The 27,894-nt window shown below is 40.2% G+C and overlaps 3 protein-coding genes across 3 annotated transcripts in view; 1 reads left to right on the top strand and 2 right to left on the bottom strand.

The window, feature by feature from the left end:
• The window catches only part of ttc7a (tetratricopeptide repeat domain 7A), a 60,126-nt gene extending 48,764 nt beyond the window's left edge, over nt 1–11,362 (bottom strand). Inside the window, 4 exon segments of the mRNA XM_032541694.1 lie at nt 4,408–4,576; nt 4,740–4,903; nt 9,734–9,920; nt 11,231–11,362. Coding sequence (XP_032397585.1) covers nt 4,408–4,576; nt 4,740–4,903; nt 9,734–9,920; nt 11,231–11,287 — 577 coding nt within the window. The 5' untranslated portion in view covers nt 11,288–11,362.
• Nucleotides 11,363–12,953: 1,591 nt separating this feature from the next.
• mcfd2 (multiple coagulation factor deficiency 2, ER cargo receptor complex subunit) lies at nt 12,954–15,880 on the top strand. The gene is given in 4 exon segments (XM_032542154.1): nt 12,954–13,039; nt 13,042–13,135; nt 13,267–13,426; nt 15,125–15,880. Coding segments are annotated over 4 exon segments (471 nt in total). The 5' UTR covers nt 12,954; the 3' UTR covers nt 15,257–15,880.
• A 4,486-nt stretch (nt 15,881–20,366) lies between these two features.
• Nucleotides 20,367–22,493, bottom strand: prop1 (PROP paired-like homeobox 1). Its single transcript, XM_032542160.1, has 3 exons — nt 22,377–22,493; nt 21,341–21,570; nt 20,367–20,755 (listed from the first exon to the last, which is right to left on the bottom strand). The coding sequence occupies exons 1-3, from the start codon at nt 22,462–22,464 to the stop codon at nt 20,384–20,386; spliced, it is 690 nt and encodes a 229-aa protein (XP_032398051.1). The 5' UTR covers nt 22,465–22,493; the 3' UTR covers nt 20,367–20,383.
• Between the last annotated feature and the right edge of the window lie 5,401 nt (nt 22,494–27,894).

Genomic DNA, 27,894 nt, shown 5'->3' with positions numbered 1-27,894 from the left:
GAGAATAAAGTCAGAATTCTGAGAATAAAGTCAGAATTTACATACATTTTCTCACCAGTGGCCCTAATCCTCTTCCGTATGTATCTGACTGAAAAAAACACATGTTTTAAGTGACCCCAAAATAACCTGCTATCAAAACTTCAGACAGCTTGTGAGCATGTGTGACTGTGAGTAACAGTAAAGGCTTCCATTACATATGACTCACAATCACACTGGTTTTTAAAACAGCATCTGTATGGAGATCTGTTCCCTTAAGGACTTTATGTTATTACTTTACTGTGAATCTATTCTTAGGTATATTATTAATTACGTGTTGTTACCCTACTTTTGACTACATTTATAGAGAAAGTAGGCCGTTTCCTACCTGACAGAATAAGCTATCCTACTTTTAATTTAATATATAGAGGTAGTAGTCCATTCTGAAAGATATTCCCTACCTGACAGACTACTTTAACTACATTTATAGAGGTAGTAGTCCATTCTTAAAGATATTTCTACCTGACAGACTACTTTAACTACATTTATAGAGGTAGTAGTCCATTCTGAAAGATATTTCCTACCTGACAGACTACTTTAACTACATTTATAGAGGTAGTAGTCCATTCAGAAAGATATTTTCTACCTGACAGAATACTTTAACTACATTTATAGAGGTAGTAGTCCATTCTGTTAGCTAATTCCTTCCTGACATAATGAGCTACCCTACTTTTCACTACATTTATAGAAGTAGTAGTCCATTTCCTACCTGAGAGAATAAGCTATCCTACTTTTAGTTTAATTTATAGGAGGTAGTATTCCATTCTAATAGATATTATGACAGAATACACTTTGACTACATTCATGGAGGTAGTAGTCTATTCTGTTAGAAATGTCCTACCTGACAGAAGACTTTTAACTACATTTACAGAGGTAGTAGTCCATTCTGATACATATTTCCTTCCTGACATTATGAGCTACCCTACTTTTAACTACATTTATAGAGGTAGTAGTCCATTCTGATAGATATTTCCTACCTGACAGAATACTTTTAACTACATTTATAGAGGTAGTAGTCTATTCTGTTAGATATTTCCTACCTGACAGAATGCGCTTTTAACTACATGTACAGAGGAATAAGTCCATTCTGATGGATACTTCCTTCCTGACATTATGAGCTACCCTACTTTTAACTACATTTACAGAGGTAGTAGTCCATTCTGATTGATATTTCCTACCTGACAGAATACTTTTAACTACATTTACAGAGGTAGTAGTCCATTCTGATTGATATTTCCTACCTGACAGAATACTTTTAACTACATTTACAGAGGTAGTAGTCCATTCTGATTGATATTTCCTACCTGACAGAATACTTTTAACTACATTTACAGAGGTAGTAGTCCATTCTGATTGATATATCCTACCTGACAGAATACTTTTAACTACATTTATAGAGGGAGTAGTCCATTCTTATAGATACTTCCTACCTGACAGAATGCACTTTTAACTACATGTATAGAGGAATAAGTCCATTCTGATAGATATTTTCTACTTAACCAAATGAGCTACCCTCCTGTTAACTACATTTATACAGGAAGTAAGCCAATCTGATAGATACTTCTACTACTACTACATTTATAGGAGGTACAAAAATTACCCTACTTTCAACTGCATAGGTGAGGCAGCTGGAGACACACTGCTTTGTGCACCACATTTTTCAATTTCACATCTTTAAGTGTTATAAACAAGCTGAGGTTAAGACTCTAGCGGGGTTTACTGACATAACTATCCAATCATGCTGATGTTTTCCATCCGTGTTACATTCACAGTCCATCCCCCTCCCTTCCACTTCCAAACCCCATACAAGGTCATTATGATTTTATGTCTGTGATAAGTTCTAGCAAAGGGTTTAGGAATGGAATCATCAAGGAAATGTATGCAGGGAGCTGTTCAGTCTTGCTTGTGTTTTTTTAGGGAAACATGCCAGTCTTCAGTACTTCCTCAGCCTACCTAAGACTCTGCTTAAAAAGTGAACTGTGCAGCACTAATGGACTAGTGGCTAGTGACCCCACAGTGTTGTCTAATTTTAGACCAGTCTGCCTTTTCTTTCAAAGGTTTTGGAAAAAACAGAACTTACAACAGAACTCTGTTTGAAAAATCCCAATCTGGTTTCACAGTACTGAGTCTGCACTGTTGGGAGTACATAATGATATTGCCTTTTCTGTAGATGCACACTGTTTTAGTCCTTTTGGACCTCACAGCGGCGTTTGACACAATGGACCATGCAGTCCTCCTCTCTCGCCTTGAGCATTGTGGGCATTAGAGGCTCGGCACTCAAATGGTTTAGCTCTTATTTGGCAAATAGGAGCTTTTCTGTCATAATTGGTGACCTCTCCTCGTTAGTTGCTCCTCTTCCTTGTGGGGTACCCCAGGGATCCATTCTTGGCCCCATTCTGTTTTCTTTATATATGCTGCCTTTAGGGGCTATTATAGGAAAGCACAACCTGTCTTTTCATTGCTACGCAGATGATTTACAAATCTATTTGCCTATAAACTCCCTGATAGTTGTATCACTGGCATTAAGTTGTGGCTTTCTGACAACTTTCTTAATTTGAATGAAGATCAAACGGAGTGTGTTATTTTCAGTACTTCAGACATGCAAAATAGTCCAGCTTTGAGTTTGGGAGCTTTGGCATCTTACACTAGTTCAGCTGTCAAAATCTTGGGTTACTTTTGATTTCAACATGAAATTTGACAAGCGGATCAGTAATGTTGTAAGAATGAGCTTTTTTTCAGCTTCGTCTGCTGGCTAAAGTTAAATATTTCCTGTACAGCAGGGGTCTCAAACTCAACTTACTTGTGGGCCGCTGGAAGTAGAGTCTGGGTTTGGCTGGGCCGCATCAAGTATTCCAAAAAACCCCTCTATTTCCTCCAAAAGGGCGCGGAACTGCCGGTGCTTTAAGCCCCTAGATCTGATATGGTTGGTGCATTTCACAACAACAGACATCACATTGACAAACCTCAGGCATTTGCCGCAAAGGGTACTTAGCTAGCTTGACAACCATTACGCTGCTGTCAACTACAGCAACTACTTATGGGCTACTACGGTAGCCCATAAGTGACAAGCGCAATGACAAAAAGTTTCAGAACGTGCGGGCCACACTAACACTTAACTTTGATGTCAAGTAGGGGGCCACAAAATATCATCCCGCGGGCCGCAATTGGCCCCCGGGCCGCGAGTTTGAGACCCATGCTGTACAGGCATGACCCAGAAAAGGCCATTCATGCTTTTATTAGTTCAAGGTTGGACTACTGTAATGCTCTCTATGTTGTTGAATCAGACGTCCATCTCACGCCTTTAACTTGTGCAAAATCTAGACATGCACATCTCACCCCCCTTAATTACACCCTGCATTGGCTCTCGGTGCGTTTTAGAATAAATTTTAAGATTTTATTGTTTGTTTTTATGGCTTTAAATGGTCTGGCCCCAGAGTATTTGTCTGAAATTCTAACTTTGCGGGAGCACAACCGGTCATTGCGGTCTTCAAACAGTTGGTTTTAGAAGTCCCAAGGTCCAGGTATAAACGGTGGGGGGGTCAGGCTTTTGCAGTTGCTGCACCTGGAAAGTTCCCCACTGATATTCACACTGTTGCAGATGTAGCTCTTTTTTGGTCCAAATTTAAAACATATCTGTTGAGTCTGGCTTTTAATACGTAGCAGTGGTGTGACAATTTCATTCTTCTGTTTCTTTGCAACCTTTTCTGATTTTACTGTTTTCTATGTTCACTCTTTCTATTGAATGCCATGTGTTTTTACTCTTGGTTTCTGATGTTAAGCACTTTGGATACCTGCTGGTTGCTGTAAAGTGATATATGAATACATTTTGACTGATTGATTGATAGAGGATGTCCAAAAAGACGGAAATCCCAGTGACAGGTAACAAAAGGCTTTGGCTTGTCTTGACATTCAGTGTTTCTTACCAGAATGTATTGAATATTCTTTAGGCCTATTCACAACCCTATATTTTTTCCCGAAATAAGGTCTCATGGGGTCCACCGGTAGGGGAGGGACTTTGCCTCTTTATCAGAGCAGACTAACCCTTGGTTTATGGTCCCTGTGGTGTTCCCTGCACAAGGTGCGCTAGCCATAAAATGACCTCACTACCTCTATCGTTTCCAGCATGAACGCTTCGTAAGTATTGAATTTTTGTAACTGTGCATGCTGCATGGTTTTTATTTCAGCATGGTCGGCTGGGGAGACCACCAGGCAGATATATATTTAGACACACAGCATTAGAAAAATAATGTGTTTTTTGAACATTAAAAAACACCCAATACGTATGAAGATGTACAAACCCAATACAATACAAGTATGAACTTGAAAACAAGCACAATGTGTCCCCTTTAGCTCTCTAGAGGTGCCTGGTACCTTTGATCACAAAAGCCTCGGCCAGCAGGCGGAGGTGGTAGGTCGGCTGCTCGTTCTGGGTCAGCTCCTCCAGTCCCACCCTGGCACACATGCCCTGGGCGTCGCGGTAGCGACCCTGCACAAAGTGCACTTTAGCCATCAGCAGAAGAGCCTCGTTCAGATACCTGGGCTGGAGGACAAGAGGAAGGAAATGGTTAGGCAAAAACTGAAGCAACACAAAGGAAGATATTTGTACAAATTGCTTCCTGTGCACAGTGCCATAACAGTTTCAGCAGATAAATAAAGAAAATAAGTGTTACTGGGACTGTAGGTTGAACCCAGATTAGACTGACCGTGAGACGGCCTCGGCTGAGGACGGTGTTAAGGTGGCTTTTGGCACGGCCCAGTCTGGGCTGGGCCTTGTCCATCAAAGGGGTGGAGCTCCGTAAAAGGTCGAGGTTTTCCTGCAGGCACTCCTCCAGCAGCATCTCGGCCGTCAGCAGCATCCCGTAGTCATCTAGGGGGTGGGATTGAAAAAGTTAAAAAAGTCAGTTCGGGTAGGTCTGAGCTCAGGGTCAGAGGTCGTTTGTTTCTGTAGCCAAAGCAAACCTCCCTCGGTCCATTAAAAACAGCAGCTCAGGGAGAGGAGGTTAGCATGCCAGAGCCCTGAAGTGTGTTCACAAGCTACAGTTTCTATTTCAGTCAGGAACACTCTCATCATAGATTTAACCATGTATTGAACAAATGAAAATCCAGTTATGCTTGGCACCGATGGCTCCACTCTTGATAATGCTCCCTGGAGCAGCCAAGCAGCATGCTAAGCTGAAGCAGGGAGCACCATACAGAACCCCCCCGGGGTAAAAAGAAGAAAGAAAGACATTGAAAACTATTTTTTTTTCAACATCTTGCACTTTATTGTTCGTTTTTTTCCCCCGCTTATTCACTTTCTAAGCTTCACATTTCTTATTATTGTCACATTATTTTTTTCTAATTATTTTTAAGTAGTTTTTTTCTCCTTTTTTGTTGCTTTTTTGACATTGTGTTGTGCTTTTTGACATTGTGTTTTTTTTCCTACGTGTTTGACCCTTTTTTCTGTCATTTTTGTCACTTTACATTTGACGCTTTTTTTCCACTATACGAGTTTTGCACATATTCTTGGAATCCACCTATTCTTGGAGACTAAACCTCAGTGTTGAGCTATATGCTATAAAATTGACAGCCAAAATTTAATGAAAGTAGTGTACTGGCCCTCATTTTACTTAAGAAGAGCATTAAATGGAACCATCCATGTTCATTTTTGGCAATTTCTGACATAGACATTTTTTGAAAATGGGTCAAATTTGACCCCGAGACAACAGGACATTGAGTCATGTTAGGACTCTGAACTAGGAAGGTGGAGGCTGTGGTGGAGGTATAACGTTGCCAGCAGCGGCAGTGTGTGAAGCAGTGATCAGTGAGACAGGAGTCACATTTAAAAGGACGCCCTTGATGTGAGAATGGCTGTGATTGGTGTGTGTCTGATAGGAATTCAATCAGCGGGCATATGAATTCCACGTCCTGCATGACTAACGTTAAGCTTAATTTCCCGGTACTTTCCTTTAATAGCTTTGACACTGTAATCATACCATGAAGTTCAGTTTTTGTGTATACACAAACACTCGATTAAAGCCTCCCTGTTTACCTTTTCCATTCTGTGTGTGTGTTCCTCCTCCAACTCCGTGGGCAGTGTTTATGTCCTGAGATTCTTGACATATTTGCTTAGTTAGTGCTTAGGTAGTTTCATCAGCACAGCCAAGGCTAAAGCTATAGGGTTAGGGTTAGGACAGACAGACAGACAGACAGATGGACGGACACACGGACAGACAGACTGGCAGACAGCTTAGTTAGTGGACAGACGGCTAGACAGACAGACAGACAGAGAGACAGAAAACGGAAGGACAGAGGCACAGACAAATAGACAGACGGATAGACAGAAGGACAGATAGACAGACAGACAGACAGACAGACGGACAGACGGACAGAAGGACAGACGGACAGAAAACGGAAGGACAGAGGCACAGACAAATAGACAGACGGATAGACAGAGGGACAGATAGACAGACAGACAGACAGACAGAAGGACAGACGGACAGAAAACTGAAGGACAGAGGCACAGACAAATAGACAGACGGATAGACAGAGGGACAGATAGACAGACAGACAGACGGACGGACAGAAAACGGACGGACCAAGGCAAAGATAGATGGATGGACAGACGGATAGATGATGTCTATGCTTCCATACCATCATACAATTTTGACCAGATCAAAAAATTATTTATGGAATTAATAATAAGAAGGGGAAATTACAATTTACACTCTGTTGTTATTACACACATATGCTCAGTACCTATACGTGCACTAAATGGAGAGATATCAGAGTGTGTGTGTGGGGGGGGGAGGGGGGGGTCACACCAAGCCGTTGGGGGTTTGATGCCTTGCTCAAGAGCACCTAACCCAGGAGGTGAACTGGCCACCAGTCCACCACCATGCTTTGGTCCATATAGGGACTTGAACCAGCAACCCTCTGGTTCCCAATCCAACGCCCTACTGACAGAGGTACTGCCACTCCAATTTCAGCTAGATTCAAAACTTTAAAAAAACCTATCTATGCATATGTTTATGAGAAAGGAAATGCATTTATTGGACCTTAAGGATACGCATCATACAAGAAACGCTGAATTCAAAATGTGTTTTAGTTTACAAGTAAATTCCACAGGGTACTTTTTAAATGTAGAGTGTAAAAATACTAGCTCATAAAATAGCCACCATGTGTTTTAATTGAAGAATGTAATTCCCCACAGGTCAATAAAAAACCACATTCCCAGAACAAATACAGAGGACTGGAACATATTAATGTCAGTATCCTACATGGTGATATACTCTGGGTTCAAACCTTGCTCTTTGACATCAAATTAGACTCTCACATCTTTATCACTATATCACCTTACTTTTAATTATCCAAAGTCAAATACTTTCAACAGCAAGAGACCAAAAAATGAAGAGTCTGCACCACAATGGCTTTTTTCAACCCTTGTGTTGTCCTCGGGTTGACCCATTTTCCCAAGTTTTTTTTTTAAATCAAAAATATGGGTTTCTTACTACCAAATTGCCCTAAAATAACATAAATGAACATTATATGGATCCCATACAACATTATTCGCAGGTACAATAATTGATTACTTTCATTCAATTGTGTTTTTGTTCAATTTCATTACATTTGAAAAGACGTGTTTACATGGATTTACATCAGTATCCTGTCTAAGCTGTGAAATGAACCAGTCTTAGTCAAAATAATTAATAATTTCTCAACTCAAAGAGTAGGTATAATGTCACATAATATAGGTTTATTGATCATGAATAAAACAAAGCCGCAGTAGACTGGATAAGGCATGGTCTATCTAAGCCTTATTTAGTGTACAATGTAATGTATATTTGTTTTTATTTTACTGTAAGAACGGTACTTCTTGACACTTGTACACTTGTCTATCTCTGTTCTTTTCTTGGCTGTTGCAAATTCCGCAATTTACCAACTGTGGGACAAATAAAGGTTTTCTTATCTTATCTTATCATAACCCTCATGTTGTCTTTGGGTCAAATTTGACCCGCTTTCAGTTTTTTTATCACAAAAAATGGGCCGGCGAAATAAGTGCTGAAAATGTCAACATTAAAAATATCAAATAAAAGCACCCAGAACATTGAAAAAGTGACAAAAATCTCGGAAAAAGCGATAATAGTGTTTTGTGGTCGACGGGAAGACAACATAAGGGTGAAAACGTAAAAAAAAAAAAAAAGCACAAAAAAAGTTCATTTTCAATTTCTTGGGAAGACAGCGCCAGGGTTAAACTGTTATACAGTAAATTGGAATTTTCCCCCCTCACTGTCAGATCGGCTCCTGTGAACCAACGCACGCACACCGTAACACCACATCGATTTAACACTTCAGTGCATGTGCAGGCAGGGAGAAAGTGCTGGTGGGCGCTGGTCGGCCAGTTATGGCCACAACAACAGCCGACTTGCAGTCAAGTCACCTGAACCCATGTTTGCTCTGCTAAGCTGAGAGGTGGAGGCAGGGGCATTAGCGACTTAGCAAAGTAATGCTTTATGGGGCACACAATGATAAGTGTGTTTGCATTGAATTTGAGCACATGCACAACCTGGAATGATTTCAAGGGTAAAGGCAGGCGGGAGTTGTGCACAGGGAAATCTTGGTTTGCATGAGATATTGCTGGGGGATACCAGATCTGTCCTGTAGGAGGGGGGTTAACACGGCAGAGGGCCATACAATACCCTTGATTGTGTACACACTCTGTTGTTGTATAGACTGTAAAGTTCCAGGGAGGGGCATTTGACTGTTGGAGCCATCCGACAACCCCTCTCCGACCCCTGGCCTGGCCCAGTAGGACAGATTTAAGCAGTGGTGTAGTCTAATGTATTATAGTGGGTATACTATACTATAATATATTCTGTACTATATTGGCCTGATTATGCCTTTTGGGGAGGGGGGCATATCATAGTGGGGTGTGTGGATGTCCTCCACTTAATTTCCTGTATTCTGATCAACTTTTATACACCGATTTATGGTGGAAATAGCTTTTTTTAGCCTATGTGAAGAAGACAAAACAGACGATAATTCAAAATATATTCAAATTATAATGGAAATTATGTTGGTGCATGACATTGTGCATTTTTTATTTGGGTATATGGAAATCATGGAGCCTTTTTAGTGGGTGGACAGCGTATATCTGTATGTCACGTAGACTACACCACTGGATGTAAGCAAGTTATTATTATTATTATTATTATTATTATTATTATTATTATTATTATTATTATTATTATTATTATTCTCATTATTTTGTGGAGAAAAACATTATGGACAGAGTAACCCAGTCTATCTCTAAGAGTCCAAAGTCCAACTTGTGTACAGTGCCACTCAGGCAATGCAAATCATATCTTTAGCAAACACTGAAGATTGTTACTAGAAGTATTCAAATCCTACTTTTTACAGATCAGTGGAAAAAATGATATTAGAGACATTAAATCCTCAGTGTAAATCAACTCAATTCAAAATATCTCGAAGACACAATCTAAGAGACACTTACTCTGGAGACAACTTCCTGAAACTTCCCTGAAAACAACTGGAATTTGGGCACTTATTATAGCAGGCATGACGTTTGGCAGGGGATTTATGGAACCCTATAACTTTTTTTCGCTATTTAGTTTTTTTTTTTTTTTACAGTGAGGGGTTAAAATCAATCCGGAAGCGACAGGAGACAGCTCAACTTTTCAGCCAGGTGAACACTCACCGTCCTCGTGGATCCGCGCCACCTTCATCTGCTCGATGATCATCGGCATCTTGTCCCACTGGCACTCGGCCCGGTAGCGCTCCAGCTCCGCTTCCACCCGGGCTTGGGTGAAGGAGACCCGGGATGCCATCACTGCTCTGTCCCGGTGGTGACTGTACTCGCCGGACACGATGGGAGTAACTGCACACTTCCAGGAGAAAAAAATGTGTAATCTTTGTGCGGGTGTGTGTGTGTATATGTGTGTGTGTGTGTGTGTGTGTGTGTGTGTGTGTGTAGGGGGGGGGGGGGGGCATCAAACACAACATCAAGTTTCATTGTAAGGAACTAGGTCTAATTGTTATTATAGGAACTAAATAATTCATTTGTAATGAAATATTAACCCTCCTGTTGTCCTCGGGTCAAATCTGACCCCTTTAAAAAATGTCTATATCTGAAATATGGGTTTCTTTTTCACAAAATTACCACAAAGAATGCATGGGATTCCTTACAGCGCTCTTTGCAAATACAATTAATCACTTTTATTCCTCTAATCTTAACTATTAGTCAAAATAATTCATAATGTCTTCTTTTTTAACTCAAATATTAGGTATAATTCTGTATAAATTTGGGTTTAATTGACCATTAATTCCAAAAAGTGGTGTAAAACTAGTGGCAGTAATTTTTTGGTGTTATTGAAAACTAAAAAAAGGCTGAAAAAGGGACGAAAATGTCAAATTTTGGTCCTTTTTGACCCGGGAGGACAACACAAGTAGCCGCCTGCGTCTTCATTTAACAAAGAAAACGTAGATATTTCTTTGTTAAACGAAGGGTTTATTTTGTGTATATTCCAGATCTGCAATATATAGAAAATAAATGCCTTGCACACATGCATTAGACTGCAGTAAAGGTGCATTGACTGTGATGACTGTGGCATTTTGAGAAGGCTTGATCTGTAGCTGTTGAAAGTAAAAGGAAGCTTGCATGGCCTCCTGTAAACAGCCATGTGCTTAATCTTTACAGTTAACACTTTAACTGGATCAGGGAGGGCTTATACATCCACTGTCCTACTCGTCTGCAGCAAAGTGTGGAACCCCAAACAGACAGAATCCATGCATAGGTGCTGTTGTTTTTTTTTAAATTCTTTGAATAGTGTTTATGTCATAAATGAGTTCATTGGAAACATCAGTTTAATTGCTTGCTCCCTGATCTGGGTTCAGCACCATTGGCAGGCCGACATGGCTAAGCTCCTGGCTCAGGTACAAAGCCTACATCTGTCAGCTATAGCACTGCCATGTAATTGCACTGCATCGATACAATACACAACTTTTTTTGTATCAGTGCTCTTAAATGGTGGTGAACAAGTTGAGGGAGAAAATCACATTAAGTAATTTGAAGTTAAACAATTATTAACATTTGTCCTACAATCCACATGGGTGTATAAGGAGAGACAAGGGTCACAGACTACTGGGGTAAATAGGCCTATCGACTACTTTATGACAGTAAATTTAAAAAAGAAACCTCAAGTCTTCTGAACAGAGCTTTAGCAGCGTCATTTTCTCTCTGGAAACTTGACATTTGCTCGAAATCGACGCTTCTCCTTCCTCACCACAGCGTGCATCTGTGTATGTGTGTGTGTGTGTGTGTGCGTCGGACATTTGACAGCTGAGCGGCTGCTTCACCCCCCCCTGCTGACGAAAGGAAAGAGTCACCTCAAAGGTATTTTCTCTGTCAAGACAAGCCACTCACATCGTAAAATACTTTGTCCTTCTGAAAAGTGCCATGTGTGAAGTTCTACAACGTGAGAATGCCAATATGTTGTCAATAAAACGTTAGCTTGTATCATTGTTGGCTAGATACTTATCGCATACTCAAGATATTTCGCAACTTAATACGATTTTACCCGGCGTAAGGCCAGCCAATGAAACAGAATGCATGTATTTGTTACCTAAAGGTGTTTCTAAGCGTAATAGCTGTATATGTATCTTACTATAACTGTACAGAATATCATAATTCAGCCGTGGACAGCTAATTCAGTGAATACGGAAGTTGGTGCAGTGAGTCCTCTCGCTTCAGTTGTATACTCTTTGAAATATTTTAACCAATCATAATGAGCTGTCGTGTCCAAGTGGAGCTACGGCAAGCCTGTTGGTCCTTAAAGGTAGTGATTAATCGTTGTTGCCAGCCAACGACGAGTCGAGTGAAGATAGTCGAGTGATAAATAATTCAGGTAAGTATTAAGATAGCCTTTAAGGTAGTTATATTACTAAACGTATTGTATTGGTTGTGCATTATAAACAGGTCACGATATTTCAACGCAGTCCTGAAATGAAGCTTCACGCTAGCAAATGTTTTTTTCCAGCTAACGTTAACTTCTGCACTAACATTAGAATACCTAGCGTTAGCTAACTTCATGGTGCATACAGTATCTCTATGGGATATTTTCACAGCAATTAAACATTGCTAATTAGCCCATTGTTTTACTAAAGTATTCCTTTATCATTACATAAGGCTATCCAACGTTATACAATTTACAATATGTTTCCTCTTTTAGCATATGGCGTAACAGTTAGTTATTCGATAGATCCAGCTCTTTAAAATGCTTATCTTAAGCTAATTTAGCTCTAATATGATGTTAAAACCATTAGAGGGACAGCTTATCTGTAAATGGAGGGCATTTATTTGAGATGTATACTTAAAATGTGTGGGGAAAATCTGAATTACAGAATATTGAAAAGGTAAAAAAACAACAACAACAATGTAAATTTAGTGTATATGAACAGGAAATGGGATATCCATAGATTAATATAACAGCACATGAGTCTTTGATTAATTTGCTGTGTGTGTGTCTGTATGTGTGTCTGTCTCTGTATGTGTTTGTCTGTTTCTGTATATATATATAGTGTGTGTGTGTGTGTGTGTGTGTGTGTGTGTGTGTGTGTGTGTGTGTGTGTGTTTCTGTCTGTATGTGTGTGTGTGTGTGTCTGTCTGTGTCTGTCTGTCTGTGTGTGTGTGTGTGTGTGTGTGTGTCTGTCTGTCTGTCGTGTCTGTCTGTTGTCTGTCTGTCTGTCTGTCTGTCTGGTTGTCTGTCTGTTGTGTGTGTCTGTCTTGTGTGTGTGTGTGTGTGTGTGTGTGTGGTGTGTGTGTGTCTCTATCTGTGTGTGTCTGTGTGTGTGTCTGTGTGTGTGTGTGTGTGTGTGTGTGTGTGTGCGTATGCGTGTGTGTGCGCGTGCCTGCCTAGCAGAATGAGTAGTGGCAGGTGTAGTGTGCAGTGGGGGGGCCTGCTCCTCCTCCTGTCCTGCTGTCTGCTGTGTGTTGTCTCTCAGGTGGAGCCCAGCAGCAGCAGCACACGCTGCCGGTCATAGAGCGGGCAGCCTCCATATCCGGTCACGGCCGCCTGGACAGAAACATGGTCCAGGACAAAGAGTGAGTGATACCCCCCCAGTCCTGCAGAAGCACCCTTCAGGCCGTATTTGCACAGAATAGTGAACTTTGAACACAGTTGACACCGGCGTCTGTGTACTCTGTGGCTTAGGACTCTGTCTTTTGTCTTCCAGCCACATCATGGAGCATTTAGAGGGAATGATAGACAAACCTGAGAAAGAAATGACACCCCAGGAGCTTCAGCTGCACTATTTCAAGATGCACGATTATGATGGCAACAACCTGCTGGATGGGCTGGAGCTAGCCACAGCTATCACACATGTCCACAGAGAGGTCGGTATATACAGTATATGTGTATACATTTATATATTTTTGTTCTCTTAGGTGTGAACGTCATGGCTTCTAATGTACTGTAATGTAAGTACCAGTAATCATTTGTATTTGTCATCAACTGCTAAAGAACGGATTAACCCTTGTGTTGTCTTCCCGTCAAAATTGAAAATCAACACTTTTGTTGACGCTTTTTATCGACAGTTTTTACTTTTTCTACACTTTTGTCCCTTTTTTTCAACCTTTTTTTGACGCTTTTGTTTTTTAACACTACGCAACACCAACTTATTAACTTTAGTTGTACAGTTATTTTTTGAATTTATTGTCCATAAACCTCATTTATAGGAAATTATACCTAATGTTTGAGTTAGAAAAGCAGAACTTAGAAATTATTTAGACTAAAATTAAAGGATGTTGATGGATAATAACAGCCTGGAATATGTCAACTTTTACTCAATACTATTTCAAAACCACTTCAATTGTTTTTTCAAATGCTATAAAATTGAATAAGACGCCCACAAATTATAGCGATTTCTACTTGCCAAAGAGCATTTTGTGGAATCAGTCATGTTATTTTGGGTAATTAAAAAGAATATTGACATGGGAAAACGGGTCAATTTGACCCAAGGACAACATGAGGGTTAACAAGGGCATGAGTGCGTATAGCTTTAAACTCTATACTATATGATTTACTATTTTTCCAGCAGCTGGAGTTCATGGAGTCTCAAGTTTGTGAAAGTTTTATGATTTCACAAAAAGCATTCCACAACTAATTGTGTAATTCTGTCTTTGTGCGTTACACCCCAAGTTAACATCTCACGTCAGAAACATGTCATAGTCCAGAAGCAAGACACCTTTTTAAATGCTTGCTGGATCCACATTGTCTAAAAAAATCCTCCCTTTCCTTTCCTAAACACCTTTCATTCACTCTAAAGGAGATGTCATGGCGGCGGTACCTCGTTTCATTGAGAGTGTTCCTGTGTTCTTTAAGCTAAAGGAAATGAAGCTCTAACGCTGTTAACTAATTTGCAACAGGGACCTAACTTTAGAGCTGTTTCCTTTTTAAAAAAAGCTGTTTTTGTAGGGTCACATGCTTGTCCACAGATCATGCATGTTTTGATTCAGACGCAATGTCTCAGTATCTAATTATTGAAATAAATGAGAGGAAAGAGAGAGAGAGAGAGAGAGAGAGAGACAAAGAAAGAGAGAGGGGTGAGCATAAAGCCAAACTAAACGGAAAACCCCAAACTGTACTTGCTTATGGGGTGATATGGAGAAAATCAAATATCACGATATTTTTGACCAAATACCTCGATATTGATATTGCAATGATATTGTAGTGTTGACTATTGGTGCTTTTACAAAATATTGACACAACGAGATTTTTAATAAATAATCACCTGCAATGTGAATATGATGACTAAGTGGGTAAAGGCTAATAATAGAACAGTTGCAACAGTCCTAAGTTCCTAACATGACATCACTTAATGTAATGCAGCCTTTAAAACCAGGAAAAGACTTATGCAATATGACGATATTCAAAATCTCAGACGATATCTAGTCTCATATCACGACGTCGATATATTTCCCAGCTCTGCTTGTATAATTAGTGTATCTAAACCAATACTATCTGTTGTTGTAACACATAAATAATATGTCTACATGAACAATGTTTGTGTTTGTCTCTTGTTTCTTTGTCAGGAGAGAGGAGAGAACAGCCAGCCGTTGAAAGAGGATGACCTCATCACCCTGATCGATGACGTTCTGAAGGACGATGACAAGAACAATGACGGTTACATAGATTACGCAGAGTTTGCCAAATCACTGGAGTAAGATGTCACCTGAGAACTTCCATGCTTCACACCCACAACGACAAATCTGCAGAGAAGAGAAGGCCAGCCGAGTAGCCACCAGACTGCATTTCTCTCTCGCAGGCGACCAGTCAGGGTTATTGATAATTTAATTAAGGTTTGGGAAATTTTCCTACTTTCTAAGCAGGTTTTTTTTGTTCATGTGATGTCCAAGGGGGTAGCAGAAAAACCAGGAATGGCCGGAATTAATAAGCAACAGAAACAGGAGGAAAACAAAATGGCCTTTTGGTTAGTTTGGCTCTTGTGGAGCTACAGTACACTTGCCGTGACATTTCTGCGCCATCTGTTTTCATAGGTTCCCTGAAATTATGCCTTTTTCTTAAGGGTCAGTTCACCAAATATCAATTTTTTTTTCTACTTAGCCCCTCATTGTATCTAACCATGGATATATACTTTTAGTTCTTTTTGAAGTTTAGACATCTTTGCAGTGACTTCTGCCAAAAAGCCTGTCAAATAAAAGCCCAAAACCTTTATTGGGAACTAGTACAGCTATCAGTGAAGTGGTAGCAGAGGTCTCAGTGCCAGGTATCATGGCAAGTAAAACCCAATCCATCTGCATAGCTGCCTTAAGGGAAAGTTAGGAATATATATGTTTTTGTAATTTTGTATGATTGGCCCTTTTGTATGTACAGCAGCCCTATAGTGTGTGTTCTGCTTTTAGTGGTGACAGTGGTGAGTTTCTTCTGGTAGGCCAAAAGCATCTAAACAGAATGTCATCACTTGAAATGGACCGCTCTGTGCATACTGGACTCAAGCAGACAGCAGACACACCACTTATTTACAGTAGCTAACACACTGTCCCTGTGTGATTCTCAAAATGGTGGACCAAATGGTGTGTGTGTGTGTGGTGTGTGGTGTGTGTGTGTGTGTGTGTGTGTGTGTGTGTGTGTGTGTGTGTGTGTGTGTTGTGTGTGTGTGTGTGTGTGTGTGTGTGTGTGTGTGTGTGTGTGGTGTGTGTGTGTGTGTGTGTGTGTGTGGTGTGTGTGGTGTGTGTGTGTGTGTGTGTGTGTGGTGTGTGTGTGTGTGTGTGTGGTGTGTGTGTGTGTGTGTGTGTGTGTGTGGTGTGTGTGTGTTGTGTGTGTGTGTGGTGTGTGTAGAAAACACGTTGAGTGTGTGTGTGTGTGTGTGTGTGTGAAAAACACGTTGAGTGTGTGTGTGTGGTGTGTGTGTGAGAAAACACGTTGAGTGTGTGTGTGTGTGTGTGTGTGGAAAACACGTTGAGTGTGTGTGTGTGTGTGTGTGAAACACGTTGAGTGGTGTGTGTGTGTGTGTGAGAACACGTTGAGTGTGTGTGTGGTGTGGTAGAAACAGTGTGGTGTGTTGAGTGGACACTGGTGTGTTGAGGTTGTTATGAGATACGTTGAAGTGTACGTGTGTGTCTGTGTAAGTGTAAACACGCTGAATGTTGCCAGCAGGCTCCATGCAGCAAAATGGCACCACATGTGTTCTTCCTGAGGTTGTTTTCATGAAGATTAACACGAGCCAATCACCTCCATCTTCACTGTAGTCGCTGAGCCAGCTGATTTTAAAATCTAACGTCATGAAGTGAATGTAAAGCAGCGGCGTACTACTGCTTCTCTATCCCTGGATAAGCTAGACGTAAAGCCCACTGGTCGATGCTGCGGGGTCTCCAGGAAAGTTCTAGATAGAACCTCAACACGTTGGGATCCAATCATTAGCTGCCTTTAAAAACAGATACACGTCACATCTGTGTGTGTGTGTTAACGTTTGTTAAATCCATCTGTGTGAGATGGATGGATGAAGTCTATATTTTTTTGCCATCTAGTATTAATTCTTCAATCTGTTAAGGTTGTCGATTATAGGCTATTAAAAAACAAACAAATCTGAAAGCATAGCAGATGCAACTGTGTTGTCTCTAGAATGTGAAATATTAAAAATCTATCTACAGACTTGTGATGTGTTTTTTTTAATAGATCGTGATGTGTGGAGTTGCATTGGTGGAATCACTTTTAAAAGACAATGGGGAATATAATTGAAATCTTTATTTGTTATTATTCAGGTGTACTCAGCAGGTTTTTAGACTTCCTGTTTCACGTACAGTATCAGTACATTTCAGTACATCGCTCAAGATATTGTGTAGACCAACATTGGTCCTACCATGTGTAGGTGGTTCGCAGTTCAACACATGTTAACTTTTGAATTTTTGAATCAACGTATATAAAACGTGAATGTGTGTGTGCATTATGATCTAATAAGTAGATCCGCTGACATGTAAAGGCTGTGACACACCAACCCGATAATCAGCTGTCGGGGGGGGGGCCGTCGCCTTCATTTTGGCCGACCTGACATGCTCGGTCAGAAGGCGGGCACTTCTGGCAGTCAGACTCAAATGACCAATGTGATTGGTGCAAACCCGGAAATTACGGAGTCTCAAAATCTGACGAAAATCTTTTTGATCTGAAATTGTCTAATCTTCTGAATTTTGTCTTTGAAGAAGGAGGCAAAGTCATTGCAGGCCTTGGTAGATAAAAGTTCAGATGCTACACGTTGCACAAACTGTCTGCACTCTGAAAACTGACACGCTTTAGCGTAGACATAATAAAGATAAACCCCGTCCGATGTATCCTTGTGTGTGTGTGTAATAAAAAGACTGAGCTGCAGAGAAATTGTTGAAGATCCTAGGAGCAATGCTGGTGATGTCTCCTTCCCTTTTGCGGCAAAAGTATATAAACTGCTCACTACCGTCTGTGTCTAGTTTTGTTTGCTTTGTCCATCATTAATTTAGTAAGTTGAAGTGTCCTGAACCTGGCAACATGGTTAACGGGACGACAACACAAGGGTTAAAGCTCTAGTGTGTAGTTTCTGGCGCCCCCATGAGGAAAGTAACGACAAAAACAAACAAAACCGTCCGGGTGTCCACATGACACGAGTACCACGTGATCGCGCACGCGCCACCACCCCTCCTCCTCGCAGTTGCTAGTAGCCAAGGAGGACACGGGGGATTAAAAAAGCATTATGGACTCCACAGAAGAGGTGATTATCTTCACTTGAGCTTCTGTGCGGGAAAGTCACCGGCAACGCAATCTTGTGAACATAGTCCTGCTGAGAGAGTTGTGTGGAGCGGATAGTCTTCCTTAGCTTTGTATCAACTCAGTTTGGCGATGGATTAAATGGAACAGCTGTTCGTCAATATCAAAAAGTTACACACTAAAGCTTTAATACAAGCAGTGGATGTGGAGGAGAATGTCGAAAGCAGTTTAACCCCTGTGTCGTCTTCCCGTCAAAAATGAAAATCAACACTTTTATTGACGCTTTTAGTCGAGGTTTTTAAGTTTTACTTACGTTTTTGTCCCTTGTTTCCAACACTTATGACACTTTTTTTCAATGTTTGCCACTTTTTTTGACATGTAACACTACATAACACTAACTCATTTTAAACGTTTTACAGTTATTTTAAGTGTTTATGGTCAATAAACCTCATTTATAGGAAATGATACCTAAAGTTTGGAATTATTGAGACTAAAATTAAAGGAATGGATGTTGATGATAATCATGATTTATCAACGCTTTTTACTTTTTCATACACTTTTGTCCCTTTTTTCAACCTTTTTTTGACGCTTTTGTTTTTTAACACTACGCAACACCAACTTATTAACTTTAGTTGTACAGTTATTTTTTGAATTTATGGTCAATAAACCTCATTTATAGGAAATTATACCTAATGTTTGAGTTAGAAAAGCAGAAATTAGGAATTATTGAGACTAAAATTAAAGGATGTTGATGGATAATAACAGCCTGGAATATGTCAACTTTTACTCAATACTATTTCAAAACCACTTCAATTGTTTGTTCAAATGCTATAAAATTTAATAAGCCACCCCAAAATTAATGAAAGTAGAGATTTGTACTTGGCAAATAGCGTTGTGTGGACTCAGTCATGTTATTTTGGGGAATTAAAAAGAACATTGATATAGGAAAATGGGGCAATTTGACCCGAGGACAACATGAGGGTTAAACTATAACACATGTGTATAGTGTCTCTCAGATTTTGAGCTTGTGAAACGATTTTTTAGCAGTTATTTATAACCTGTTTAAAACTGAACATTTGAATACAGATTGAAAACTGCGTGACACTGAAGTTCTTTTTACAGCCATAAATCAGGGCCAGAATTTGTACTTGGGACTTAAATGTGTGATTTTCACACAGACACACACAGTTTTTATGCTTCAAATCTGTACTCAGAGTCTGTGAAGCCTCACCGCCAGGGTTCATCCACCAGATAAATGATAAACTATAGTGCATTTTTTTTTTAATTTTACCAGCCACTCAATATATTATTACCATGATTTTTTTTAGCCGGTGAGGGAAGCAAAACTACCAGCCACTTGTATATTTTCCCTGCATTATGGTGGATGGTGCTAATTTTGAAGCCTGCTCATTACTGATATCATGTGTGTGCAAATATCATTGTAATTGTTTTCCATGCATTCACAAACTTGATTTTCTTTGTGAGTTATTTCTACATGCATAACCCTATATGCAACCAGAGGCTGTGCCCCTGTTATGCTTTTATGATTTTTCCTGACTTTTAGCGTATTATGTAGTTGTTTGTGTGTGTAATAGATAATAGTTAAGGTACAAAACATACATTTCACTCTAAAGGGATCTTTCTCTCCCACAGACGGCATTTATTCTCAAAAATATATAAAAAACATGTCGCCCACGTTGCTATTTGACATTCCTCAATCAGTGACATCTCTAATTGTGGCTTGTTTGAAATTGGTTGACCTATCCCAACAGAGTGGGCCAGCTGACCAATCAGAGCAGACTGGGCTTTTTGGGAAGGCGGGACACAGAAACAGAGTGTTTCAGGCAAAGGAACTGCATTAATATGCAGCATAGTAGGATTTTTGAACACCAAAGCATGTAAACCTATTCTAGTAGACCCCAAGAGTACAAATATGATGCTGAGAAGGAGTATAATAGGGGCTCGTTCAAATGAGTGAGAATACGTGTGTGAAACAAGGTGAAAAAAGGACATGCATGATCACCTCTGCAGCTAAATAGAGATTAAAAATTCATTTTAATTTTGTAATTGACTTGTTTCCTTATTGACCTTGTTACTCCTTAGCTCCAGTGTGAGGCCGGGTCCAGAGGCTGCATGGAGGCCAGGGAGAACATGGGCGAGGTGAGGTTGCTCCTCAGCGGGCTGTACCAGTCTTCATGCTGCCGCTGGGAGGCCGGCTGCGGGGGGACGCTGGGGCACGGGCACTGGCCCACCGGGCCCGGGTGCCGGGAGTAGGCCCCGGAGGGCAGCATGGGGGGGAGGCGGGGGATGTGAGCCAGGGGCTGGGTGTAGTACTGTCGAGCCATGCCGGACGGCTGGACGTGCACGCCCCCCAGCAGCGCCCTGTGGCCCGGCATCACGCCCACGGGGAGAACTTTCTGGGAGGCCCGCTCCTGCTTCCGCTGTTTGGCTCTTCTGTTCTGGAACCAAACCTGCAGAGACAAGGACAGATCAGCTGGCCTGGACACCTTGAGACAAGTAAGACACCTGCCATTATAAGGTAATTCGAAAAGGTTCGGTTCAGCAAAAATGGGACATTTATGCATTTATGTGTTCAGTGTGTGCAGGCAAGGTGCACCCCCAAATGAATTTAACCCCAAAAAGGGCTTTAAAGAAATATAAATTGTCTAAATATTGCAGATCTTGTCTCTGTTCACATTTCAAAATAAAATGCACATTATTATATTTATTGCCCAACCACATGTTAGCAAAACTGATTTTGTAAGCATGTTTCATGCAGCATTTCTACAATATTATACATTCAAGTCAATTATGGAGAACAGTGATATAGTTGCTTGATAAAAGGGCAATTAATACATTATGAAACTTATAAAAAACTACTGGATTGCATCATGTTGCCAGGTGTAACGTATGATATGATGTGAGTTCAAATCCACTCTTCAGTTGTACTTTTTCTAAATATGATAAAGACAAAAAGTAAGGGAAATCACGGTTCTATTATAATAGACAATTATATATTGGGGACTTCATAAAGTCATAATCCTAAGCAGTCCCACCTGTATGCGAGCCTCGTTGAGCTTGGTGATCCGGGCCAGCTCCTCTCTGTAGTAGATGTCAGGATACTGGTTTTGTCCGAAAGCCACTTCCAGCTGTTCCAGCTGCTTGTGGCTGAAGGTGGTGCGTTGGCGTCTCCTGGCCGGGGACGGGTAGGCTCTGCTCCGCCTGCCGAGGCCGACACCCAGGGAGGTCTCACCCAACGCCCTCTTCCTCCCCGTCTCCCCTATATCTGCTTTCAGGAGGAAGACAACGCTGAAAAGACTTTGTCTCTTTTAGAGACAATTCTCCAGCTCCTGTTTCTTCAGTTACTTGGCGTGATTCGAAAAAGTGGCCTAAACGTGTAAAGGCCCATTTCACCAATGATTGCGGGGGGGATTACACTGACTTTATGGTTCCCACTGCCGCCAGGCAACCTGAGAGCTCCAGAGCTTTAGCTGCCAAAGACGAGCTCGTGAGAAAAAGACACCAGAAACGGAGGGATTTGACTTAAGATAATTACTACAGAGTGACTACTCTGGCAAATTGGTGCACTGAGCTGACTTTGGGGGTTAGAAAAGACACCGAGGAGGATGGCTATTGAAATTGGATTCAATTTCCAACTCCCAAAGACTTTTTATTCTCTTAATTCTTTTTGCCAAACCAAATGTTAACAGCTGAACTGGATAAAACTATCCCAATAACTACTGTTATCAAAGCACTAATAAACTAATAAAGGGTTTTTTTAGGGCTAAAAAGCAGCTACAAGTGTGAATATGTGCTCAAATTAACTGACAAATTTAACATTAATGTCCATATTCTAAACGAACCCCTGTGTAACAGCTTTAAGACTATTACACAACATAAGTCTGACACTGAATTAAAGTTACTCCAATAATTTAGAAATGGCTGAAAACATGCAAACCAATGGCGAGAAAGAAACACTGTCTGTATTGTAGAGGACACTCCATCTCCGTCATTGGTGGATGACATGATGGACTAATAATAAACAGACTAATATGATTTTTCAAGAGCGTGGGGGGGTGTTGTTGGACTCACCTGCACTGGAGCTGACAGTCGCCATGTCAGAGTAGACCTCTGCACAGTCCTGGTGGCCCCTCACCGCGTCCTCCTTTACCTGGGCCATGGCTGCAGCTCTGCTCACTGACGGGACCCTCTGCACCGCGTCGATCCCCCCCCCCCCGACACCCACACATAGCCCACCCATGTCCCACCCATGTCCCACCCATGTCCCACCCACCTGGTTTACCTCAAACTGCATCAAAAACTGCCATGGTGGAAGGACATTTACTCAAGTACAAATTTAAGGTATTTTCCTTTCACATTCTACTTCTACTTCACTACGTTTAAGAGAGAAATATTGTACTTTTTACTCCATTACATTAATCTGACATCTTTAGTTACTTTACAAATTAAGATTTTTTTTGCGTTTATAAAATATGTTTTATGGAAAAAGCAACTACCCAACAACGTACAGGCCTATCTACAAGTACAACTGAATGATAAGCCAAATAATTAAACACTAAAATGTGAGGATTTTTCTGCATTGAGTACTTTTAATACTTTAAGTACATTTTCCTGATGATGCTTTTGAGTTATATACTTTTACTTAGGTAACATTTTTAATGCAGGGCTCTTACTTGTGGCGAAGTATTTTTACAGTGTGGTATTAGTACTTTTACTCACGTAAAAATGGAACTTACTGGAACTTCCTACATTTCCTAAGAATGTCTTTATTATGAGAAGTACAGAAGAAGAAATACATTTACCGGGACGAGTTCATAGAACCAGGGGCGATTTTAGACCAACCCCCATAAAGATTATAATAATAAAAAAAAAATGTAAAAAGATTATTATTTTTTTTTTAGTGCTTTAAGGTTCAATGTCGCCAATGCTAATCACCTGTAACCCCGTCAAGGAAAGTTTTTTTTTTTTTTTTATTCCTTGTTTACACCTCATCATTATTTCAATTGATTCTGGTGGTCCATAAAGGAACTTTCATAGTTTTTTTTCATGTGTTCAATATTTTGCATTTATCCTCTGTTATAATAATAAATACATTTATTCATTGTTATCCAGTGTGATCACTGATTTAGTAGACCCGAAAGATCTGATCCTATATCCCGCTAGAACATTGGGCCATGGCTGTGGTCAAGACCACCTTTGTCGAGTCCAAGACAAGACCAAGACCAGGACTAGTCGAGTCCAAGTCAAGGCCGAGTCCAAAATGGTTTGAGTCCGAGTCAAGACCGAGTCCAGGACAGGAAAAAAAGGTCTAATGCATGATAGTATCAAGACAATCATTTTGGGTTTAACTTTCCCTCCAATATTATTATCAACATAATAAAGACACCTGGACTCGGTCCAGACCAAAAGCCCAAAAGCCATATCGGGCAAGACCAGTGGCCGACACCGAGACAAGTCCGAGTCCAAATACTAGCGAGTACGAGACAAGTCCGAGACCACAGAAAAACGGTCTTGAGTCCTGACTCAAGTCCTAGACTGGACTATAGCCCTGCATTGGGCTGTGTTTAACAGTTGTGTATAAAGTACTTGAAAGCAATACTTGAGTAAAAGTACCAGAAAATGAACTTTGGGGGGAGTTAGGTAGAAGTTAGAGTCAGCTTTTAGAATATTTCTTAAGTAAAAGTCTTAGAGTATCAGATATTTACTGTACAAGTGCAAAAGTATCAGCAAAATCTAATTCAAGTATCAAAAGTAAAAGTATTGATGGCAGAATGGGTTCGGTCATGGTGGAATTATTATGTTCTTATTAAATGATAACACATAGTAACTTTCCATTTCTGACAAAGACAGTAACAATACCATACATTCATATACAGTATGTATCAGACGTGTTGATATATCCTGGATAAAAACAATACATATTAACAAAATATACTGCTATTGTGACTGTTTCTACTACCGCTTGCATATAGACAGCTCAGAGATGTAGTTCAGTTTATTTTTTAAATTTATTTTTCAATGAAATGGTAAATCATCACATGGAATCATACGTCAACAAGGGGTTTACCAGCAGAGAGAGGACTGACTCAGTGGGCGTAAGTATGTAAGTATCATTAGAAAAATGCACATCCACACTTTTGGAAATGATCAAATCAGTTCAATTAAGTGTTTAATCTGCTAATTATTTCTGCTGTACTTGTAGGCATATACAGTGGCATGAATATGTTTACACATCCATGCTAAAATTGATTAAAAAATTGGAATAAAAAAACATTTTAATTCACAAAATTTAGGAAAATCCAACCTTTTAAGGACACCAATTGTCTTTGTGAATGAATAATGTTTTGTGAATAAATATATGTTCTTACTTAAAATACAGGGGGCATAAGTATACACCCCCCTATGTTAAAATACAGGGGCATAAGTATACACCCCCCTATGTTAAAATACAGGGGGCATAAGTATACACCCCCCTATGTTAAAATACAGGGGCATAAGTATACACCCCCTATGTTAAAATACAGGGGCATAAGTATACACCCCCCTATGTTAAAATACAGGGGGCATAAGTATACACCCCCTATGTTAAAATACAGGGGCATAAGTATACACCCCCCTATGTTAAAATACAGGGGCATAAGTATACACCCCCCTATGTTAAAATACAGGGGCATAAGTATACACCCCCCTATGTTAAAATACAGGGGCATAATATACACCCCCCTATGTTAAAATACAGGGGGCATAAGTATACACCCCCCTATGTTAAAATACAGGGGCATAAGTATACACCCCCCTATATTAAAATACAGGGGCATAAGTATACACCCCCCTATGTTAAAATACAGGGGCATAATTATACACCCCCCTATGTTAAAATACAGGGGGCATAAGTATACACCCCCCTATGTTAAAATACAGGGGCATAAGTATACACCCCCCTATGTTAAATACAGGGGCATAAGTATACACCCCCCTATGTTAAAATACAGGGGCATAAGTATACACCCCCCTATGTTAAAATACAGGGGCATAAGTATACACCCCCCTATGTTAAAATACAGGGGCATAAGTATACACGCCCCTATGTTAAAATACAGGGGCATAAGTATACACCCCCCTATGTTAAAATACAGGGGCATAAGTATACACCCCCTATGTTAAAATACAGGGGCATAAGTATACACCCCCCTATGTTAAAATACAGGGGCATATTTATACACCCCCCTATATTAAAATACAGGGGCATAAGTATACACCCCCCTATGTTAAAATACAGGGGGCATAAGTATACAACCCCCTATGTTAAAATACAGGGGCATAAGTATACACCCCCTATGTTAAAATACAGGGGCATAAGTATACACCACCCTATGTTAAAATACAGGGGCATAAGTATACACCCCCTATGTTAAAATACAGGGGCATAAGTATACACCCCCTATGTTAAAATACAGGGGCATAAGTATACACCCCCCTATGTTAAAATACAGGGGCATATTTATACACCCCCCTATATTAAAATACAGGGGCATAAGTATACACCCCCCTATGTTAAAATACAGGGGCATAAGTATACACCCCCCTATGTTAAAATACAGGGGCATAAGTATACACCCCCCTATGTTAAAATACAGGGGGCATAAGTATACACCCCCCTATGTTAAAATACAGGGGCATAAGTATACACCCCCCATGTTAAAATACAAGGGGGCATAAGTATACACCCCCCTATGTTAAAATACAGGGGCATAATTATACACCCCCACAATGTTAAATTCCCATAGAGGCAGGCACATTTTTATTATTAAAGACCAGTTATTTCATGGATCAGGATACTATGCATCCTGATAAAGTTCCCTTGGACTTTGGATTTTCCTGTTGTTGTTTTTTATTAAGGTATTAAGATCAATTTCCAAAAGATGTTTTTTTTATTCCTATTTTTAATAAACTTTAGCACGGGTGTAAACTTATGCAAGCCACTGTATATGGTTAGGTAGTTTCATTTGTAATAAAGTAACATTGGGTTTTTATAAAACTACACATGTTTTAATTTGTGAAGTAAGAGTAGAAGTAGGAAGTGGCATGAAAAGAAAAGACTCATGTTGTCCTCATGTTTTCCTATATCAATGTTCTTTTTAATTCCCTAAAACAACATGACTGATTCCACACAACGCTCTTTGGCCAGTACAAATCTCTAATTTTATAGCATTAGAAAAAAAACCTTGGAGGAAAATTGAATAAAAGTTGACATATTCCAGTCTGTGATTATCATCAACATCCATTCCTTTAATTTTAGCCTCAATAATTCCTAATTTCTGCTTTTCTAACTCAAACATCAGGTATAATTTCCTACAAATGAGGTTTATTGACCATAAATAACAAAATTCCAAAAATAACTGTAAAACTAAAGTTAACAAGTTAGTGTTGCGTAGTGTTGAAACCTTCAACATTTTTTACAAAAGTGTTGAAAAATAGGACAAAAAACCTAAGAAAAATTTAAAATCACAATCACAAAAAAGTGTTGATTTTCATTTTTGACGGGAAGACAACACAAGGGTTAACTAAAGTACAAGTACCGCAACATTTGTAGTACAGTGTTTGTGTCTGTATTTTCTTCGTCTTCAACAGGATCGGGGGGGGGTAACGGCGGTACTTTTTCAAAATGGCGGGTGACTTTGCCTTGTATACCCGCCACAGTGCCGGGTGGAGTTTTTTTTCTCCACTTTTTATTTGCTCTATTATAATTTTTAATCATACACAACATGCATCTAAGCAATTCAAAATAGTGTGTGGCTGTGGGCAAAAAAGTGTCATTTCCCACCCAACAGAGTACTGGCATAGTGCATTTAATTCTTCCAAAAAAACCAAGAACTGTGAGATCCTTCACAGCTTTCTTGGTTTTTATTTGAGCAATTAAATGCACTACTGCAGTACTCCTCCTGTTATCTCAATCAACCTCAACCCAAAATAACACGAACTTCATCCAAAAAAACCCAGAAAAATTGTTCATGTTTCAACACGGGTCAACATTTCCAGTAGCATGGCGACCTTTTGCCCTCTCACCTGTTTGACCTGAGGTCCCCGACGGCTGCACGGTTTTCCAAATCCGAGTTAAAAGTGGCATGTTTAGCAAATTGTAGAAGCAGAAGAGCGAGTTCCCTTTGCGTTGTGTGTGTGTCTCCTATCAGAACAGGTGATACTGCAATGATTTTCACTCCTAACTCATGAACCTGTGTCATTCAGTTCTGTACTTCTGTTGCGGGATCAGAAAGAAGGGTTCTGGAATGGGAATCCAGAATGTTCTCGGACACATATGACAATTCTAAGTGAAAGTCAACATTTGCATGATGTCTCTCTCTCTCCTTCTGTCTGTCTCCATCCATCCGTCCATCCATCTTCGTCCCCTAATCCGGTATTGGGTCGCGGGGGAAGTAGCTCCAGCAGTGGACCCCCTTTACCGAGCCACATTACCCAGCTCCGACTGGGAGGTCCCAGGCCAGGTCGGGATCCAATCCCTCCACCTAGTCCTGGGTCTGTCTCCCCTGCTGAATTGTTAGGTCTGTCAATTATACTTTGATCTAGACCT

Source organism: Etheostoma spectabile, chromosome 17, assembly GCF_008692095.1.
Source record: "Etheostoma spectabile isolate EspeVRDwgs_2016 chromosome 17, UIUC_Espe_1.0, whole genome shotgun sequence".
In the NCBI taxonomy this organism is placed as follows: domain Eukaryota; kingdom Metazoa; phylum Chordata; class Actinopteri; order Perciformes; family Percidae; genus Etheostoma; species Etheostoma spectabile.
The sequence above is the reverse complement of the archived record's forward strand: the minus strand, read 5'-3'. Positions and strand labels throughout refer to the sequence as shown.

Bases quoted from the DNA above. Each gene is read 5' to 3' on its own strand.
- prop1 (XM_032542160.1), bottom strand. From the start codon at position 22,464: ATGGCCCAGGTAAAGGAGGACGCGGTGAGGGGCCACCAGGACTGTGCA. The intron at 21,571-22,376 runs GTGAGTCCAACA...TCCTGAAAGCAG, and splicing joins GACTGTCAGCTCCAGTGCAG to ATATAGGGGAGACGGGGAGG. The intron at 20,756-21,340 runs GTGGGACTGCTT...TTGTCTCTGCAG, and splicing joins TCAACGAGGCTCGCATACAG to GTTTGGTTCCAGAACAGAAG.